The sequence below is a fragment of the Atractosteus spatula genome, chromosome 1 (genome assembly GCF_055471065.1).
Source record: "Atractosteus spatula isolate fAtrSpa1 chromosome 1, fAtrSpa1.hap1, whole genome shotgun sequence".
NCBI classification, from domain to species: Eukaryota; Metazoa; Chordata; class Actinopteri; order Semionotiformes; family Lepisosteidae; genus Atractosteus; species Atractosteus spatula.
Window position 1 is genome coordinate 41823827 of NC_142706.1, and position 19507 is coordinate 41843333.

Sequence of the window (19507 nt, forward strand, 5' to 3'; positions counted from 1 at the left end):
CCTTAGACAACTCCAGAATGGCTGAGACTCTATTTGCCACGAAGGTGCAGAATCTGTTTTTTTTTTTAATTCCCAAGGTATTTCAGTACAGCCGTACTGTCCGTTCAGAAGACATAATCCGTCATTTCTAGATTAAGTTCTTTTTATTAACATCTATCTATCTGACTAGCACCCACTGCTGCAGTCAGCTCCAGATGCAGAATAGTTGGTTGCTTTAAGGTGGCAACCCTGGCCTTTCCAATCATAAAGGCACAATGTATTTTTCCTTCCTGCTTCTGCAACAGAAGATAACTCACTGTACCATAAGCGTCTTCGCTTGCATCTGAAAAATGATGCAGCTGGTCAAAGCCTTGGTCTCCAAACCCTTCAGGGTTGATGCATCTTAGCAGCTTGAAGTCTTCAAGACGACCGAGGTCTGACAACCACTGCAACCACTTTTCAGCAAGCTGTTCCAGTAATTTTTGGTCCCAACCGAGCTTCATTCTGCTTAACTCTTGCAAATTCCTCTTCGCAGACAGGACTAGAGGTGCGAGGATTCCCAAAGGATCATAAATTGAGCCGATCACAGACCGAAGACCTCTTCCTGTGAGTAGGTGATCCTTAATTATGATCTGAATTTGGAAAGTATCCTATTCTATACACCACCTGACCCCAAGTGCTTTCTCCATGGGAAGCTAGTCACATTCCAAATCTAGATCCTTGATCTCCTTGGCCCTTTCACTTCCTGGGATGATACATAGGACCTTGCAACTGTTACTGACCCATTTATTGAGCCTGAAGCCTTCCTTTGCACATAATGACATCAGCCCATTGACAAGGATACAGCTTCCTTGTCACTGCTAACTGACTTGAGGCAGTCGTAAATGTAAAAGTTATGCATTACTGTGTCCACAACACAAGTCCTGAAATGCGCTTTGTAATCTTCTGCACATTTCCTAAGGGCATAGCTTGCCATACTGAGGATGATGTAGCTCCAAACAGGAGTATAACCATTTTGTATTCCTCCAGTTCCTGGCTTGTGGCCCCATTTGGCCACCATAGAAATATGAGCAGGTCTGTGTGTTCTGCAGACATTTTAACCTGGTGAAATATGGCTTCCACATCAGCCATTAATGTCACTCGTTCCTTTCTAAACCTGGACAGCACACCCAAAAGAGAACTGGTTTGGTCAGAACCCTGCAGGAGCTGATCGATCAAAGACATCCCTTGGAAGGATGCCGCACAGTCCAGCACTACATGGATCTTCTGTTTTACTGGGTGGTACACACCATGGTGTGGTATGCACCAGATTCTACCATTCATATGACCCTGCTCATCAACAGGGACCTTCACTGCGTAGCCCCTGTTGAAGAGTTCCTCCATGAAGACTGTGAAATCTGTATAGAACAAAGGATTTCTCTTGAACTGTCATGCTCAGTCCAATGCTCGCTGCATAGCAACACTGTGGTTCTTTGGCACATTAATGTCTCTGTTTCTCAAAGGTAGACATATGCTGAAATGCCCATCTATAAGCTTGGCTGACTCTAACACCATGGACATAAACTGACAATCTTCTTGCGAAATTTCACATTGCTCATCTTTTCCAGATTCAGGGAAATCATACTTGAACTGTTACTTCCACAAATTCTCCAGTTGCACAACAGATATGTGATTAGCATTGATATGTGACACCTCAAGTGTGTTTGAGTCCCTCAGAGGCCCATTAATGATCCATCCCAGCTTGGTTTTAATGGTGTAGGAACCATCTCAGATGCTGCAAATAATCTGCCAGGGCTCCATTGCCCTTGGTACATTTGCTGCAATTAACAGCCCAACATCTGCTGAGATTTTGGGGAGATATAGCTGTTTCAAGTAAGGCCACTTATCTGCGTCTTGCTGCATTGGTATGTTTTCTCTATTAACATGAATCACCTTTTGAGAGAATGCATCAGGAAGCCTTATGAACTCATTATCTGCAAGCCTGCTGACTTCCAACCCTGACATGCTCTCACAGATTTTTCTTTGCCCATTGTTTGCAGCAATAAGTAACAGTCCTTTTGCCACTGATGTTCAACTCCCTCATCAGCGCCTCATTTGCCATGCTTCCTGGGTCAAGGAAGGCATATGTTTGCACAACTTTACTGCCTTTCTTTGTCTTCACTTGAACGGGAACTATAGAGAGAATGCACTCACTCTCACCGGCCCCAGTGTGTCCACAAGATCCTCTGTCTGCACTAACAAGTGCACTTGTACTGACTGCTTGTCACCAGCATCTGTTTTGCCTGTATTGTTTACAGATTCAGCAGGTCTTTCCTTTCTCTTGATGTGTAACACAGTAGAATGGCACTGAGAGCACTTTTGACAGCACAACTCATTACACATCTTGCTCATATGTCCCTGCTTAAAGCAGCTAAAACAGAGCCCATTGCTTCTCCGAAATTCAAGCCTTTCCTTATGTGTTTAGTTCCTTAAACATTTGGAGACCTCAAGAGCATACTCTCCCTTACAGAACACACAAGAGTCTGTCTAAGCACTTGTGGGAGCCACAGAATCCCTTTTGTCCTTATTAAGAGGCGCAGTAGAGAATGTTTTCTTTTCACCTTTCACACATAGGCTGTGTTTGTGTTGAAATTTGCACGTCCCTTCATAACATTGCTGTCCTTTATATCTCCAAACACTGGCTGCCTCGCAATCTTAGCTTGCTTACTGATAACGCTGACAAGGTCTTGAAACCTGGCTCTCCTACCCATCTGTTCTTGGACAATCGAAAGCTACAACCCTCCACTTCTCTCTCAAGTTGTAGGGTAATTTAGAAATTATTATTTTCATGTGCATTTCACCTAGAGAGTCCACCTCAATCATGGTGTTGCAGCAACTTGTGAGAAAGAGTGAAAATTAATTCAAAACCTCTCCATCATTGAATTTAACTGGTGACCAGTTTAATGCCTTGTCCATGTAGGCAACAGCTATCCTATTTTCATTTCCAAAGTTCTTCTGCAACAGCTTCTTTGCTTCATAATAGACCTTCTCTGGGTCCATAAGAAGACAGCTTCTTACTAAGTCCTTGGGTTGTCCACCAGTGAGTTGTTCTAAAAAGTAAAGCCTGTCCCTGAAGCTCTCTGACTTTTCTTCTACTCCCTCTTCGACGGCTTTAATGAACAACTTGTAATCCATAGGGTTGCCTCTGAAAATGGGAATCTCCAACCGTGGCAGTGTGGATGACCTAAGTAGTATAAAGCGACACCTTTCGTCAAACTTTTGACAGGTACCACGCCCCCTTTTCAGGCCAATGGTCATCCGCGGTGGTTGGCTGTCCCGCCCCCTCAGGAGCCAATGTTGTGGATCGGAACTCCCCGCCTCCACCCCCCACCCGGGCGGTCGGCCCGACGCCACAGGGTCCCAAAGCCACCAGACGTCGCATGCCACGCTTTAGGTGTGTGCACGTGTGTATTGGTTTGGAAGGGGACCATGTCTGCCGCGGGGTTGAGTGCGCTCTATTATAACCCTGGGAAATCGGGCAGTTACGGCGGCGCGGAGAGTCTGGTGCGGGCCGCGAGATCCCGGGGTGTGAGCGGCGTCAGCCGCGGCCGGGTGGTCGAGTGGTTGTCCGGCCAGGCTGCTTATACGCTGCACAAGCCGGCGCGCGTACGTTTTAAGAGAAACAGGACGCTGGTGTCCGAAATGGACTGGCAGTGGCAGGCCGACTTGGTGGACATGAGAGAACACCGCGAGTTCAACGACGGTTTCTGTTACATCTTAATGTGTATAGACATACTGTCTAAATACGCGTGGGCCGTGCCGTTGAAAACCAAGACTGGTGGGGCCGTGACAGGCGCCTTCCGAAATATACTGCAAGAGGGGCGTGCTCCTAAAAAGCTACAAACGGACGAGGGTAAAGAATTTCTTAACAGGACCTTCCAAAATTTTCTCAAATGTGAGAATATTGAACATTTCGTTACGGCCAGTGATGTGAAGGCTAGTGTGGTCGAGAGGTTTAACAGAACTATTAAAACAAAAATGTGGAGGTACCTGACACACAAAAACACCTTTCGTTATATCGACGTCCTTTCAGATCTTATTTACGCTTATAACCATAGTTACCACACGACTATTAAACGACCCCCGGCTTCTGTTACGCCCGACAACGCCCTTGAGGTGTGGAGAACGGTCTATGACGAGCACTTTAAGAGAAAACCGTCAAAGTTTTCATTTAATGTGGGTGATCGCGTGCGGGTGTCCAAAATAAAGGGTGTGTTTGAGAAGGGATATGAACAGACCTTCACAGATGAAATTTTCATTGTCAAAGAGCGGTCCGCGGCTCTGAGACCCTATTACAAACTGCAGGACTACGCAGGCGACGACATTAAGGGCTCCTTCTATGCAGAAGAGCTACAGAAGATAAACCCAGATGTTGAGAACGTCTACCGCATCCAAAAGATTTTAGCAGCCAGGGGTCGTGGCAAAAACAAACAGCTTTTGGTAAAGTGGCGCGGCTGGAGCGATAAATTCAATAGTTGGGTGAAGGCTTCTGAGGTCAGAGACATATAGAGGTCGTGAAAAATGAACCCCAATGGCTTCTATGTGACGCTGGCTAGTAATTCATCCTCAAAGATGTTTCCAAAGAACACTAACGCGTGCTTCACAGAGCATCTGGCAAAGGCGATTGACCTGGACGGGAGCTGGGAAGTGGGCCTGGTCGAGCTGCACTATCCGCATACGCTAAACACGTTTGATGAAGACGAAGTTTTTCTGTTCATCAGCGAGGAGCTCAAGACTATCTGGACCTGTACCTTACCGAGAGGGTACTACGGCAACATCGAGCAGCTCTTGCATGAAATGAAACGGGCTGCTGAAAAATCCAAGTTAACGGCTGTAAGTCTTAAATACAACCCCATTAGCCGCTCGGTAAGGATTGTTAGTGATAAACGGTTTGTTATGCAGGTGGGTAATCGCCTAGCGCGGATGTTGGGTTTCAATTCGGGTGTCGTGGGTGTAAAATCACCGCACCCCGTCGATATGACTGGCGGATTTAACACCATGTATATATACACCGATATCATAGAACACCAGTTAATAGGCGACGTCTACGCACCGCTTTTGCGTTGTGTGCCCTTCAGAGGCGTGGATGGTGAATTCGTCACAGTATTGTACGACAAACCCCATTACGTGCCGGTGAGCATCGACCATTTTAACAACATCGCTATTGAAATAAAGACGGATCAAAACGAACACGTGTCATTTGCTTTTGGAAAGGTCATCGTCAAGCTGCATTTCAGACCCGTGAAAGCGACAAACATCTAAAAGGATGACGGTCATCAAGAGCTACGGGGATCCTTCTTTGTATACGCACTACTACAAACAACAGGCTGGTTATGGGTTACCAGGATTTTCAGGGCTGCCGGTTCAGTACGGCGCTGGTATCGGGGGTATTTTCAGAGCGCTATTTAGAAAAGCCGTGCCTTTTCTGAAACGCGGGTTTGAAATAGCTAAGCCACACATGGCATCGGCAGCTAAAAACATCGCCAAAGACGTGGTCGGCAACGTTACAAGCGCGGTCATGTCAAAGGTGGCTGCACATCAGCAGGAAGGTTCGGGTCTAGCATACATCCGCAGGGGTGTCAAGAGAAAAAGACAGACGTCATCATCGTACCGTCGGGGGCCGCCGAAACCTAATAAAAGAACGGCTAAGCGCAGACAGGCAACTCATAAAAGCTTCAGGTCGACCAAGAAGAGCGTGACACACAGCAATCATCGAGACACGAAACGAGACATATTTTAAACATGGCTTTTGTTCACGGCGGGTCTGCAGAATGCGCCAAGTCGGAGCTGGACATATTTCAATTAGCACCTACCCAAACAAGCGTCGAGAAAAGTTTTTACATAGAAGTTCCACCCCTCACGGCCCTAACGGAAAACGCACCTCTGGAGTTCTACGTCGCAGGCAACGGAGAAGATTATTTAGATTTAAACAACACCCTGCTCTATTTGACCTGTAAAATAACAGAACCAGACGGTCGGGACATTGATGCGGCAGCCCGTGTGAGCCTGGTGAACTACCCCATCGCAGCCATCTTCAGCCAGGTTGACATCACAGTAGGAGACCGATTGATCAGCCAGAGCAACAACTGCTATCCTTACAGAGCCTTTATAGAGTCGGTCCTGAACTACAGTGAAGAGACGCTGAAGACGCAGTATTCAACAGGGCTCTTTTACAAAGACACAGCCGGGGAACACGAGTCCACAATTTTGGATGGTCCCAATCAGGGGTTCCGAAAAAGAGCATCATACACGACGCAAAGCCGAAAACTGGAGCTCCTGGGTCACATTCACGCCGACCTGTTTTTTCAGGACAAACTACTACTGAATGGCGTAGACCTGAAAATAAAACTCACGCGAAACAGAGATGCTTTCTGCTTAATGAACAACGCCGGAGAACACAAACTGAGCGTACTCTCTGCATCTTTGTTTGTGAAAAGAGTCAGAGTGTCACCAGGGGTCAGACTGGGACACGCCGAAGCACTCCTGACGGCCAACGCTAAATACCCCATAGACCGCGTACAGATGAAAGTCTTCAGCCTGCCTGCAGGAAGCCGTGTGTGTAACCAAGAAAACCTCTTTCTCGGACAGTTACCCAAAGTGGTCATTTTGGGGTTTGTGGACAACGCGGCATTCAGCGGCAGTTTTACCCAAAACCCCTTCAATTTTAAACACTACAACGTTAACTTTCTGGCTCTCTACGCGGACGGTGAACAAATCCCCACTAAACCGCTTCAACCAGACTTCCAGAATGGACATTGCGTCCGTGAATATTTTAATCTGGTGGAAACAGCCGGGAAGCGTCTGAAAGACAAACCACTTCTGGTGGACCGCGAGGAGTACGCGCGCGGTTACACATTGTTCGCTTTCAACCTCAGCCCCGACGACGAGTGCACAGGACATTATTCACTTATCAAAACGGGTAATCTGAGAGCTGAAATACGCTTCGCGCTACCGCTACCCACTACAGTTAACATGGTTGTGTACGCGTTGTTCGACAACGTGATAGAGCTGGATATGAGACGTCAAGTCATTTACGACTTCAGCTAAAAAGCACGGGTGGCCACACAATCTGCACATAAAGATGAACACCAAACAGCTGGAAGACATTCTAACCCGAGACCGCTACACCCGAGACAGTTTTCTAGGCGTGTTCCCCAGTGATGCCCTACCACGCGAGAGACTGGCGCGGCGACCGTTGTGTTTAATAGTTAATACTCACCCACACGACCGCCCCGGTGAACACTGGCTGGCTATTTACTTACCCGACGACGAGGGCGCAGAATTTTTCGACTCCTACGGATTTTCACCCGAAGCCTTTTTCTTTCCCAAGAACATTATTGATTTCTTAAACAGAAATGCTAACTCCATATTTTACAACAGACAATTGCAAGATTCTTTTGCAGTGACCTGCGGTCTACATTGCGTCTTTTTTCTATACCATAGATGTAAAGGTTTATCTTTTAGAAACATTTTAGAACTTTATTCTACGAATGCAATCCAGAATGACCGCATGGTGGAAATGTTTCTGAAAAACCGACGTCGTGTGAGACGGAGACCCCTGTACCCTTTCAAGCCCTTTGAAAATACGAATGTTCAATTATGCGGGTGTTTACGACAATTTAAAACATGTCATAAATGTTAATCGATCGTCTAAAATAAAAATGAAATCGAACCATTTCGACGTCTGTGTGGTTATTATTTAAAAAGAACACAAAACATGATTGAAAATCAACACAATATTTTTATTATACATTCGCTGTTATAGCGCTCAAGCTTTTTTTAATACATGTTACAGACAAACCATTTTTAAACATATTGCGCACGCTTTTTAATATACATTTCAAGTCATTTAACACAAACACACATACCCAGAGAAAAAATGTTACAAAGACAACCATGTGGGTCTAGGTATTAGCGAGCGTCTCCTTTCAGCGGTTATCTTAGAGACCGGGTCGACCGTCGACAACTCTACCGGTTGTTTTAAAGTTTTGACCGACGCTGCACACCCCGGCGGGGCAGCCTTGAGTTTTTCAAGTAGCTCTCGGTTACCAGCGTTGGCTAGCAGGGTGCCCGGCACGTTGATTTCTGCCATAGCCTCCATGAACACATCCCAGCCTTTTGGCTTCTTACCGACCGCAACTGCTTGCTGCTGCGTGAGAGCTCTGACAAGATCAATCATGTGAGAGCCCTCAACGGGTGCCCCCTTGTACACAAATTCCCCTTTTTCATTCCAGGCTATTAATGGTTCATTGCGGGCCATGGTCTTTAACAATATCTCAGCATTTCTCCGGAACCGCTGAGACACGCTGTCCAAAATATAACCAAAGTCAGCCACGCTCGATGACGGCGGTTGTGCTAACGTGTGTGATAGTTCGGTGTGTGCATTTTCCGGTAGCACAACTGTTAAAGTCCCCTTTTCGGAAGTCTCCTGGCGTACTAATGCCAAATACCTTTGTAACACCTGGTTGTACAATTTCACTTTTTCATATTCGGCCAGATGCGCGTTCTGCAGAATGTCACGCATTTCATCATCCAACCGACGGGCTGTTATTTTTCTTACATCGCTTTCGAACCCAGACCGCTCTCGGAGTCGATCGAGCTGTTTCTGAGGTACCAGGTACATTTTTTCAGCGTGCTCCATTATTGACGTTGTAGAAGCCCCGTAATCAGTGGTACTGCAATACTCAACAGGGTCCCGATAAAACCACCAGACTGGTTCACCAAGAGTCTCTTTCTTTTAAGAGAAAGACCCTTTCGACTCAAAGTCTTTATAAGCTTACGCTTTCTCTTCAGGGTCCCAAACTGCTTAGCAGATAACGGTATGTTCCCTTTCAAGGTATTCAAGGCGATTTCAGCTATGGCCTGTACAAGATCATTTGTAGCTCCGCAGAGAATAGCTTTCCGCTGCTTGGGGGCGGCTTTTACCAGAAAATTTAAGAGAGTCAGGTTTCTCCGAACGCGTGAAGACATGACGACGCCCCGAACGTGTTATTCGACTGAGTCTGCGGTTGTGAGATCACCGACTTTTAGATTTTTTAAATACATAAGCCGTGGGTACATCTGGGGGGAAAAGACCTGTTCGCAAGCGATAGTCATCTGGTGTGTCTGCATTTAAATCCACCAACAAGTAACCGAAAGTTTTTTTAGTAGCATCATCGAACGCTTCCAAAAAAAATTTGGCTTTACCGGGGTACATCTGCCGGGACAGGGTTGTAATCTGTAGTTTATCTCTAGGGTTTTTAAACAGCACCATGTACTTTGTATTTAACGCGATGGTTCTACTTTTCCGGCCTTGACAAAACACATTTTGGACGATATACATGATGCTGAGGTTTCGGTGGTGTACGTATTTGGTAAAAGCTTTTTCTATCTCATTATTTTCACACGCAGACACCATCAAATCATCAACTATAATCAAATTTACTCTACCCGGCGGCAGTAGCTGGTCGTCGGAAAACGACGTCGGTAGTCCTTCTATAAACTGAATGTATGGAAATTTCACAAGCAACTCGTCGTATAGAGGTTGCCAGCAGCTGTAACACCAGACTATGTTTTCGGGTTTACGAGTCATAACGGTATCACCGTTCTCCAAGAGCTGTTTTATAAAATAACTTTTACCGCAATTCGAGGGTCCGGACAAAATGCATGAAAAAGGGTGTTTTAACCTGACATCCATCGTGTTAATATCCGTAGGGCAACGATGTCAAATTTTCTTGCAGCACCCGCTTGTCGTACACCACCTTCTGGGTTTTCTTTAATGTTCGGGTCTCAATGCGCCAATCCTTTTTAACACGCACGATCATCGGCTGTTGAATAGAAATGTGTTTAAATTCCCGGCACTCTGCATAAGGGTTAACGCCATAGTCAAAAACCAAGTCCTGCAGACTCTCAAAGTTAACTTTTTCACAATTGTTCACATTGAGCGTAATGCCTTTTACCTTTAAACAGGCTTTCCCTCCAGACAGTTTGTACCCGTACGACTTGGGTCCTGTTGACACAAACTCGGTGATGTGTTGACCAGCAGCGATTTCGCTGGTCAGCTCACCCAAGTAGTCGCCCAGTTCCGGATTCCACTCACCCTCCCGGCTCACAAAGATAACGGAATCTGTGTCGTGGTACAGACAACGGCCTTGCAAAGCATTTAGCAGATTGTATAACTCCAAGCGGGCATAGGCGGTTGTAAAGCTAGCGATGAAAATGTTGGTGTTTGAATGGCCCGTATAGTGGTGTTTAGTGTGTTTCCACGTAACACAGGCGGTGTTTTCATCGATAAACTCGCAGGCTGACACCTCATGATATGGCGTAAATAAGTACCTGAACAATTCATCGGGGTTTCTCACAATGGTGGTCTGTGGTAAATTGTCTCTTTGCCCATACTTCCCCCACAAACTGTTCAAGGCAATTTTTGAAAGCTGTCTTTTGGCCGGATTCTTTTTAATGTTGCCGGGGTCCAGCCGGACACCCTCTTTTTCATAATATTCGCTGATATATCTTTGTTGTTTCGCGACATCAGTACACCACTCTGGAAACCCCGAAGCTTCCTGCTTCCCTTTCAGATGCAGTTTGATGTAGTCGGTAAAAAGATCGTGTGAGGCCTTTTTCGAAATGCCAAATTTCGTAAATTTTACACACTCTATACCCCAGATCTAAGGCCTTCTGTAATTCGGGGGTGCACCAGACACCAGTCAAGGCGCGATCTTCATCACCGTGCTCACATCGGGTGGTCTGTTTTGTTTCGGCACACGTACGACACAGTGTGAAAAACAGTTTTTTGTCAATTTTGGTTGGAAGAACTGGAAAGTACAAGCGTCTGGGTGGGTAAACTTTCACCTTCGCTAAACCGAAATACCGTTTTAAATCTCCAAAGTTGTTATATATTATTCGGGGGTGCCCAAGTGGGTATTTTTTAGTTTTGTTCACAAACGGATACAGACTGGTGAAATCATAGTAATGAATTTTTTCACCGGGCTGCGCTGTGTAATGCAAACAAATCGCGTTTGTTCTCCCCCCAAAAAGCGACTCGCGAGGTTGCAGAGGCTCTGGTAACTGAGCAGCTGTTAGAAATTTACCCAAGTCTCCATTTTCAACAAGCATGTCTCTGAACTCGTGCTCCCACAAAACACGCACGTTAAAACCTCTCATTTTGAGAAAATTAATTTTCACCATTGTCTTTCTGTACAACCAACCAAAAGTAGTGTTTGTCAGCTGATTAAAATCGTTTTCACAATAACAAACGCTACACCCGTGAAAAAAGCAACCGTTGAACTCAAAGGCTGTCGGCACGCCGTCAATTACAGCATAACCATCCAGAAAATATGGGCCAACCTTGAACTCACCGGCCGTGGTTAACGCGTGTTGGATTTTAACGCGCTCTGTGTGTTCGATGTACATAAGCCATTGAATGCTGGGTGTAGAAAATCGTTTTTGCTGGCGGTGGTAATTGTCATGGGGTAGCAACGCAATCGTCTCTTCATGTAAAAACATAAGTCTGAACATGGCCATGCAGACACTAGCGATGGTCACAAACTGAAAGGGGTCGATGCAGACAACGCAGGCGGCCCCCGACTCAGTCACGCGTGTCTGTCTGGTCATATTCATGACCTCGTCCCGAAACCTGACACAGCCTTCTCTTAGAATTGCCACATCCAACTGGCAGTAACGTTTCAACTCTCTCTGTAAGTTAAACACACTTCCCCGGCATTCTTCATACCAAACCAAAAACTCGGCTTTCTCGCTCGGCAGCATGTAGTTAACGCCGTAAAGTTCAGGCGGAGGCATCGGTCCGACATAATTTTGGTTTTCCGAAGTGTTCATCAAGTGTGGAAAATGACCCTTACACCCGGGGAACCCCATGGCGGCCGGCATTTTGCTTAATTTCATAGGCAGAAAGTTTAAAGAATCGATAAATCGGATGTTCAGAGCTTTTACGGTCATACACATTATCTTACCACCCTGATTAATTAGTTCAACGTCCATCTTTTCAGCTAACAACTGTCTGATCACTAGGTAATTGTCATATCCCTTGCCATTGTGTGATATGAACGTATGGTTTTTGAAACGTCTATCGATAAATTTACACACAAAATCCTTTAGACAAGTTTCACCATAAAATTCCCAGCTACGTTTATTGTCAATATGAAGGGCGTGGACGTAATTTGGTATGTGTGTCCCCGTTTCTTGCATGCATTCAAAGTCGAAAAAAATGTACTTGTTTGAAATTTTGGGGTTGTCCAAAGGCGGTATGTAGCACAAATGTGTGTCAGGGGTGTCGATCACGTTGTTACAACGCGCGCACAGTTTCTCTTTACATTTGTGACTTGCAAGGTTATAAACCCCACATTTCTCACAAAAGACCCTGCGCTCACACTTACTCACACCCGTCGCCGCATTCTGAAAGTGTCTCGCCAAACACTGAGAGCTACGACAAAAGACCTTACAGGACGGGCAATTCCGAATTTCAGCATCAATTTCGCAACACTGGGGATCTAAACAGGTTTTACAAGCTTTAACACAGGCGTGTGCGTTCTTGTGGCTATACGCCGCATGGCAGTTAGTGCAAAAATACGCCGCCCCCACAAAAGCTTTAATATTTAAAACCCCGTAAAAATGCTCTTCATGCAGTAGAACAAAAAGTATTTTAGAATTTGGTGGTGTGGGCCCCGTTGTAAAATATTTCCAATCACCCTGGTCGTGGTACAAAATTTTAATGACCACCTTTAAATGTTTTTCAAAAGCGGTAATGTCTGACAAACTAATTTTCCGATTCTCTGGAAAACCCAACTCTCTGTGCATTCGTTTAGCGCCCTGTAACATTTCCCCATCGGTACAACCCTCATTCAACAAACCATACACACTCCCGGCGAAACACAGATTACCGCCCGTGTAATGTAAGTCGATAAGGTGCGCTTTTTTCTGAGCAATTACCCGGCTGTACAGAACAGATTTAAATCTTCGGCGGGCACCCCCCTGCATATTCCTAACTATCGTCACCACTAAGCGGAGGGTGTCATCGGTGAGAACCTCTGTGTGGCTCTGTAGGAGGTCTGAGATGTGGCTTAAAAAATCGGCAGCATTTAATTCTCCGGGGTGTCTCCTGCGTGAGAACAAGGGTTTGTTAAAACCACCCGCAGTCAAACGCAGCTGTACAAAATCATTCGCCCCGATGTTTGGAGAAAGTTCATCCAATATTCTCTGGACTGCACCATGCACAGCGTCTATAGCCTGTACATACGAGGCTATTCTGTCGAGATTAACAAAACGAAATTCTTCATGGTGCTCTGTTGCTCTAAAATTATTATAAGACCTGTTATAACTACGTATACGCTCCAGGAAAACTAAGGGGTCTCTATTCGCCCCGGCACCACCACCACCAACCTGATTTAGATCGTTCAGTACAACCGGTTCTGGGTTACCACCATCCTGTTCTGCTACAACAACCTCGGGTCTTAAATTATTTTCTACCACTGCATTTTCATTGCGTGGCTCGGGCGACCCTTGGGAAATCTGATGCCTCGCTCTGAATCTTTGACGACGCAACAAACATGCTTTTGCCAGTTTAATTCTTTTATTTATGTACAAAAGCTTGCGGTTGGCACGCGGTCGGTCTTTTAAGCACTTTTTAGACCGCATGTTTAGTCATTTATCACCGGGGCTTTGCACCAATGCTCCCTGAAATAGCATTACGAGGTAGTGAAATCCAGAGGTTAGATCGACATCCTCTTTGGAAAAAACGTCTAAGAGGCTAGCGGCGTAAACCTGGATCGTTTTTGGAAACACTGCATGTGCACATGCTAAAGCGGCTCTTAGATTCTCTAAACACCGCTTTTTATCCACCTCATTAGTGCCCACCTTTGATACCAAGTCTGCAATATGCCGTACTGAGCACCCCAAATCACCAAGCACCAAGTCTTTAGGCGCGTTATGATTTCGCTCCGAAGGCTTGACACGTCTGGCTTTGGTCAGCGTCTTAACAACCGTCTCCGATGCAGTCACCGCCTTAGGGTCCGTCGTTTCCGACACATTTGTTTCGCCGCGCGTCGATACAGCTGCTGTGTGAAAAAATAAAAGACTTTTTATTACCACGCCAATGCTCCACATCTCAAAATCAGAAAACTACACGGTGATAAAAATAAAAGACTTTTCAACACAACACCGGTTTCCTTGACGGCTGTGGTGGCGCTACTGGGTCAAGCGGCGTGGTTAACGGCCTGTAGACCCTCGCACAGACCAGTCGCTTTTAACTTTAAAAGCTAGGCAGTTTTAAATAAGGTTTTTTAACACTCCCAAACAGAAAACTACGCGAGGTAGGATCTTTCAGCGAATTAACAGCCTAACAAAAGAAGTAACGTTTACCGTAAGTGGATCATAACACATCTTGACCACGCTTAAATTATATTAACCTTTGCCTGTTGATTTCAGACGTTTTGAGCTCGTTGTCCCAGTTAACTTGTTGGCTCGTCGCAATTTATTTTTTGAAGGTCCGGGGTCTGCACGACGTGGGAAAATACCATTAGTGAAAAAATAGAAAAACGGATGGTATTTTTATTATAGACACGTTTAAATGGCCATGCTAAAAGAATGTTTTATATAATACCGACCTCTTCTCTCAGGCGCTCTGATAATATCCCCCGCACCGTCTGGTGTGCCGTGAACATCTGCCTGTGTCACCACAAGGTTTTGGGGTGGTATTGCAAACCCCAAACGAGGTTTTTTAAATGTGTGGCGACTTGTCCCTTCGCCCGCGTCTGCGGAATAGACACATACGTGTTTTGGTGTGGTGTATATACCCCTGTGTCTTTAAGACTCACATGGCCGTAAAGCGTTATTCAAAACATTGTCGTAATTACCCACCAGCGTTGTGCTGCGTCGTAACTGGTCTTTTTACAGCGGCGGTTTTCGGGGCTAATGGAAATGAATGGATACACACAGTCACGACCACATTACGGCACCAATCACCGGTAATTCCGTTATAATCATTCAATACTGCCTAGTATACAAATATTATACAACGTTTTGTAACTATAGCTAACACGTGACATGCATCGTGACGTTGTAATTGTCTCACAATAAGCCAGATATACATACCGCTGAAATTCGTGGAATCCTCGTCTTCGTCTATCAAGTCGAACAGTGTTAAGTCTGTAAATAGACTATCTTCAGACTGTTGTAATTGATCGGCGTGATCCATTCTGACGAGTTAGGCGATAACGTGAGACTGTAGGACTTGGAATGCAGCTAAAACTTCGTCTGTTAAACCACTGGTACTTATACTCAACCCGCTAAACATTCTCTTATAAGAAACACACATGTCCCCCCCCAATAAAACCATTAATCTTAGGTATCGTTGGGGGTGCAGGTAGTGGTCTGTAGAAATTATTTAAGAAACATTTTAGAAAACGTTTTAGATCGTTATAATGTTAAAATCTATATTATTTAAGACATACAACGGTGTCTACATTTCTTAGCTGTTAAAACGTGGCGAAAATGTACCGCAGTGTCTTTGTTTGATTCGCCAACAGACCGCTAAGAATATTATCAAGCAAAATGTTTTTTATTATGTATCTGTTCTTTATAGGGGCGTGTTCGCAAACCAAGCTTGACGTTTTGAGGTTTTATTTTTTCGCGCCGCGTTGTTATGAACATTTTTGCGTGAAATACATGTGGTGTTTGTAAATTAGAAAACTTTACATGAATTTAAAATGTTTGTAAACTTTCCCAGATGTCAATTTTACCCCCCCCCCCACTCTGCATTCCAGAGCCTGTAACTAACCCCCCTCTCAACCCCGTCTCCAATAGCATCACAAATCATCTCTACAGGGAAACAATTTTAAAACTTTAAGAACAATCCGTTAAAGTCTGAAGAACAACAACCCACCATTTGTTGTCTGTTAACATCTTAAAGACTTTTAGGCTGGCGCTGTGTGGAAATTTATCCCAAACTTTCGAAAAGCTGTCGCGAATGTGTTATTAAAAATAAACTGTGTCTTATCACGTTATTTTAAAAACTTTAAAACCATCCCCGCGTGTTTAAAATTTATTTTCTGGGCAAACACATCATTTGTGTTTGCATTGTATGTTAATACTTTAAAACTTATAAACTGATAAGCGAATATAGATCGTTATAATGTTAAAATCTATATTATTTAAGACATACAACGGTGTCTACATTTCTTAGCTGTTAAAACGTGGCGAAAATGTGCCGCTGTGTCTTTGTTTGATTCGCCAACAGACCGCTAAGAATATTATCAAGCAAAATGTTTTTATTATGTATCTGTTCTTTATAGGGACGTGTTCACAGACCAAGCTTGACGTTTTGAGGTTTTATTTTTCGCGCCGCTTTGTTATGAACATTTTTGCGTGAAGTACATGTGTTGTTTGTAAATTAGAAAACTTTACATGGATTTAAAATGTTTGTAAACTTTCCCAGATGTCAATTTTACCCCCCCCCCCCCCCCCACTCTGCATTCCAGAGCCTGTAACTAACCCCCCCCCCCCAACCCCGTCTCCAATAGCATCACAAATCATCTCTTCAGGGAAACTATTTTAAAACTTTAAGAACAATCCGTTAAAGTCTGAAGAACAACAACCCACCATTTGTTGTCTGTTATCACCTTAAAGACTTTTAGGCTGGCGCTGTGTGGAAATTTATCCCAAACTTTCGAAAAAGCTGTCGCGAATGTGTTATTAAAAATAAACTGTGTCTTATCACGTTATTTTAAAAACTTTAAGACCAACCCCGCGTGTTTAAAATTTATTTTCGGTGAAACACAGCATTTGTGTTTGCGTTGTGTGATAATACTTTAAAACTTATAAGCTGATAAGCGTATACTTTTCGCTCTCGATAAATCAGGGGGGGGGGTCGTCACAACCAATTGAAAAATGTCTTGTGTTATGTAGGCGTGTTACACCATTGGCGCATATTCTTAAACGCTCCGACCTGACTGGGCCGCAGTGCGTGCTTGGTGCTGTCAGACACCGCGGAGCTGCTGAGATGGCTTCTTTGTGTGGCGAAACAACGGGGTCCGCTACTCTGCAAAGTGAAGAGGTAGGCGGCTAAAATATTTTTTTCGGCTCGTGGAATTGTTGTATCGGTGCTTAGCGTATGTCATTTTAATACATGGTCTTCTTTTTAGCAAAACCCGACCCCACCCACTGCGCCCTGTGACATCAGTGGGTGTGTGAGTTCAGCTGGGGTAGCAGATGTTGAAGAACAGCCGGGTGCTAGCGATGATACCACGCTACAAATGGTAAATATTAACGAAAAACCTTAGCTCAAAAGCGCGTTAAATGCTCGATATTTTAGGTGCAAAGCATGTCTATTTTGTTAAGCCTTCCTTTTCTTTTTCCTTTAATAGAATAAAGAGGATGTGGACGGGTCAATCTTCAGCCTACCGACACATGTGAATGTCTCGTGTCTATGCCTGGGTGTTCGCCCAAATGTTAATAAAGCTGATGCCCCTGTCCCTAATGAGCCCGATGTTATGCCCAAGATTGTGAAAGCAGTAGTTTATTGCATCTTCAAACACTGTTTAAAGGGGGTCCTGGTTGATGACTGTCCGGCCTGTTTGATTGACCACCCCGGGCAGCGGGGTCACACATGCCTGTCTGCCGGCTACGCAGATGGGGGTGAAGACGTGACGTTTGCCGCTTTAGAAATTTATAAGTCTCTCAGTTTAGCCCGAATTTTATCGGCTGTTCTGTACACCGCCCGGTGTCTGGGGTCGTACACCATCACAAATGACACTGAGCGGTGCATAAAACAGTTGCTAAAAAATATAATTGAGGACCGCTCCCCATATGAGCATGTACACACCACCCTTGAACAGCTGGATGAAAAATTAGTAGACGTGACTTTTGATGAGTTGCAGAAGAAACACTATTCTTATTTTTACAGACGCAAAAAAAAAAGATCTATGTAAAATGTGAATACAGATTTCACTCTGTTTTACAGACCCGGGTGTGCCATCGACCGAAGAATGAAGAATTTCGAATGTATACGTCTGAATTCTTACTAAGAGTGCTTTACACGCTTCTCTCTACAAAGCTTGATATGCAAAACAAAGAGTCGAATGCTAATGTCCTTAAATTTGTTAAAGAGATAGATGTGTATGTCGAGAACTTGAGTGAAATTATTACAGATCTGTTGTTTTCAGATCAGAAAAGGAAGCCTGGGGGGTTCTACAGTGTGTATTCCAAAATACAGCGTGTTTTGCACAGAACCTGTGGTAACACCATCCCGCTGGTTACGCAGGCAAATTTTTTTGCCCTGCTAGATCGGATCGCCCAGTGTGGTTCGCATGGCTTTAGACGCGGGGAGCGGAAGGGGGTTATGAATGCTTTTTCAGATGCCGCAAAGTTTCTCAGCAGTGTGGGGGTGGTGGTTACGCGTACCGAACTAATTTTCCGCACCAACATTTAATTGTTGAATGCAAACAGGAGTCGGTAACGCGTGTGTGCTGCGTTGTTTCAGTGTTTGAAAACCCCTGTTGAAATAAAGCGGTTCACATTTCACATACTTGCAAACTGGAGTCTGTAACTTGTGTGAAAGCGCTGCTGCGGTGTTTCTGTGTTTGAAAACCCACTGTTGAAATAAAGCGGTTCACATTTCACATGGTGTTTGTCCTGTAAATTCTTTCCGCGAGACTTTACACAGTCAGTGCGTGTGTGTGTGTGTGCTTACAACCCTGATGCTTTTGAGACACTGCTTGTGCAGCGTATAAGCAGCCTGGCCGGACAACCACTCGACCACCCGGCCGCGGCTGACGCCGCTCACACCCCGGGATCTCGCGGCCCGCACCAGACTCTCCGCGCCGCCGTAACTGCCCGATTTCCCAGGGTTATAATAGAGCGCACTCAACCCCGCGGCAGACATGGTCCCCTTCCAAACCAATACACACGTGCACACACCTAAAGCGTGGCATGCGACGTCTGGTGGCTTTGGGACCCTGTGGCGTCGGGCCGACCGCCCGGGTGGGGGGTGGAGGCGAGGAGTTCCGATCCACAACATTGGCTCCTGAGGGGGCGGGACAGCCAACCACCGCGGACGACCATTGGCCTGAAAAGGGGGCGTGGTACCTGTCAAAAGTTTGACGAAAGGTGTCGCTTTATACTACTGACCTATGTTGCTTCACTAAGATTTCTGTGATATCGTTTTGTTTCTGCACTGCATCACACATTGCATCAACCAGTCCGTCTTTCCTTGGAACAGGAGTGTTAAATCATTGCACATCACCGTGGCTTTCCTGACGTTGCAAACATGTTTCAAATGGACACTCTTTTGTCTGAGAACTCACTCCCCTGACTGGGTGACTATGTTGCTCACTTCTGCCAGAAGCATAAGTGAATATCTTGCTTGATATTAGCAATGTAGCTTGACCAAGTTCAAGTTCTTTCAAAATCTTGATCTTAGTGTCTGAAACGGCCAAAGTGCCTTCTTTTGTGCTTTTAAGTCAGCTTCTTGTCTCTCAAGAGCTTGCTTTTGCCTTAGAGC

At 45.1% G+C, this 19507-nt stretch overlaps 1 protein-coding gene across 1 annotated transcript; it reads left to right on the top strand.

Moving 5' to 3' along the window:
- The first annotated feature begins 14912 nt into the window (after window positions 1-14912).
- LOC148840899 (uncharacterized) lies at window positions 14913-18626 on the top strand. The gene is made up of 3 exons (XM_088917178.1): window positions 14913-14975; window positions 16915-17062; window positions 17151-18626. Exons 1-3 carry the CDS (start codon window positions 14923-14925, stop codon window positions 17286-17288), a joined length of 339 nt encoding a protein of 112 aa, XP_088773304.1. The 5' UTR covers window positions 14913-14922; the 3' UTR covers window positions 17289-18626.
- Window positions 18627-19507: the final 881 nt, after the last annotated feature.